This window comes from Galeopterus variegatus, unplaced genomic scaffold (genome assembly GCF_000696425.1).
Source record: "Galeopterus variegatus unplaced genomic scaffold, G_variegatus-3.0.2 Scaffold2841, whole genome shotgun sequence".
NCBI lineage: Eukaryota > Metazoa > Chordata > Mammalia > Dermoptera > Cynocephalidae > Galeopterus > Galeopterus variegatus.
The window spans coordinates 84,979-87,300 of record NW_007728952.1 but is presented as its reverse complement, the minus strand read 5'-3'; the positions used below and the strand labels follow the sequence as shown (position 1 = coordinate 87,300).

The window sequence follows — 2,322 nt, the reverse complement described above, 5'->3', positions numbered from 1 at the left end:
GTAATCTCTTATGATGCTTTGTATTTCTGTGGTTTCAGTTATAATGTCTCCTTTTTCATTTCTTTTGTTTATTTGAGACTTCTCTCTTTTTTTCTTGGTTAGTCTAGCTAAAGGTTTATTGATTTTTTTAATCTTGCTGAGAAGCCAACTGTTTCACTGATCTTTTGTATTGTTTGTTAAATCTCTAATTGATTTATTTCTGCTCTAATCTTTGTTATTTCTCTCCTTCTGCTGATTTTGGATTTGCTTTGTTCTTGTTTTTCCAGCTTCTTAAGGTGTAATGTGAAGTTGTTTATTTGAAGTCTTTCTTCTTTTTTGACGTAGGCATTGATTGCCATAAACTTCCTTCTTAGAACTGCTTTTGTTGTGTCCCATTGGTTCTGCCATGTTTTGTTTTCATTTTCATTTGTCTCCAGGAATTTTTAAATTTCCTTTTTGATTTCTTCTTTGACCAATTCATTGTTTAGGAGCATGTTGTTTAATTTTCATGTATTTGTATGGTTTCTAGTGTCCCTTTTGTTGTTTATCCAGTTGTGGTTGGGCAAGGTTGTTGATATGATTTGAATTTTTAAAAATTTCTTGAGACTTGTAATTTTAAAAAGTTTGTTGAGAAGAATGTATATTCTACAGTCGTTGGATGAAATGTTCTGTATATGTCTGTTAGGTCCAATCGGCCTACAGTAGAGACTAATTCTGATGTTTCATGGTTAATTTTCTGGATGATCTGTCCTTTGCTAAGAGTTGTGTGTTAAAGTCACCAATTATTATTATGTTGGAATCTATTTCTCCTTTTAGGTGTAATAGTAATTGCTTTATATAACTGGGTGCCTGGAGTTTAGTGCATATATGTTTAGAATTGTTATATTCTCTTGTTGAATTGACCCCTTTATTATTACATAATGACCTTCCTATCTTTTTTAGTTTCAGTTTGCATGAAATCACTTTCAGATGGGTGTGTCTTTATAGGTGAAGTGAATTTCTTATAGGCAGCATATTGTGGTTCTTGTATTATAATCCATTGAGTCACTCTGTCTTTTAATTAGGGCACTTAAACTGTTTGCATTAAGAGTTATTATTGATATATAGAAACTTATTACTGCCACTTTGTTCCTTTTTTTATGGTTGTTTTGTTGATCCTTTTTTCCTTTTTTCTGACCTTACTGTCTTCCTTTGTGATTGAGTGGTTTTCTCTAGCAGTGTATTTTGATTTTTCATTATATATTTTTAGTATATCTCTTATAAGTTTTTGTGTTAATGGTTACCATAAAAACATGTGATAGTTATCACAGATTATTTTAGACTAATAACTTTGATATCTAAGGAAAAAGAAAAAAATCAAAGCCAACTATGTGTTTTGGCATCATTCTCCCCCACTTTTTGAAAATTTTTTGGTTCAAGTTACATCTTTAATAGTGCCCATCTTTTATATGGTGGTTGTATATGTTAGTGTCTTGTTAGATTTGTTCTTTAGTCTTCATACTAAGGATGGCAGCAGTTTATTCACGATCCTTACACCATCGGACCTTTCTGAGGTTGTCTGTGAACTTACTTTACTAACGGGTTATGCACCTTCACATGTTTTCTTGCTGCTCCTTAGAATCATCTTCATTGTTGCTGATTCTCTGGGGAAGGCTTTTTGTGTGGACTGGATTTTAATTGTTGGCTTTCTAATCACTTCCAGGTCTTATGAGGTCAGATACACCTGGGCCGTGTGAAAATTCTGGCCCAGGACTGAGTCTTTCCAGCAAACTATGCTCCCTGCAGTTCTGTCTCCCTGACCAGTCTCCACTGAGTGTGCCTGTACCGATCAGCCGTGCATGCTGCACCCCAATGTTCCCCCAGTGGACCGGCCTCCCTCCCATACTCTGAACATGTCCTTTGGGGTGGGATGTGCACAGTCCCTCACAATGACTCACTGGCCTCTGGGTGGCTCCTTTCTTCAGTCAGCTGTGGCCCTTTGTTCCTATGTGGGTCCACAGGAACCCTGTCAGTGGTCTTACTGGTGTTGGGGCTGGCAGGGTGTGCTCCTAAGCCCTTTTCTCCTCTGCAGACTCCAGGAAACTTCATGCGGAGAACTCAGCTGTGGCTTTTGCTGGCTCCTGCTCCGTGTGTGCTGCAGCTTCTTCCTGCCTCTCACAGGGTCAGCCCTGAAACAGCCAGGGAATGAAATGGTCAGGGTCGTTTCTTCCACTTGCCACTGCTGTTACGTTCATGTCCTCCATGGGTCTCTCCCCATCTTCCTCTGAGCTCCAGCAGTGCCAGGTTGGCAGTGTTTGCTTTTTAATAGTTGCAAATTGATTGTCAGGAAGAGTGATGCTAGGG

The 2,322-nt window shown here is 38.3% G+C and overlaps 1 protein-coding gene across 1 annotated transcript in view; it reads right to left on the bottom strand.

Annotated features, from left to right (window-relative positions):
* The window catches only part of LOC103599070 (TBC1 domain family member 13-like), a 7,368-nt gene extending 5,301 nt beyond the window's left edge, over positions 1-2,067 (bottom strand). The window contains 1 exon segment of the mRNA XM_008583160.1: positions 1,917-2,067. Within this exon segment, the coding sequence (XP_008581382.1) occupies positions 1,917-2,067 (151 nt within the window).
* Positions 2,068-2,322: the final 255 nt, after the last annotated feature.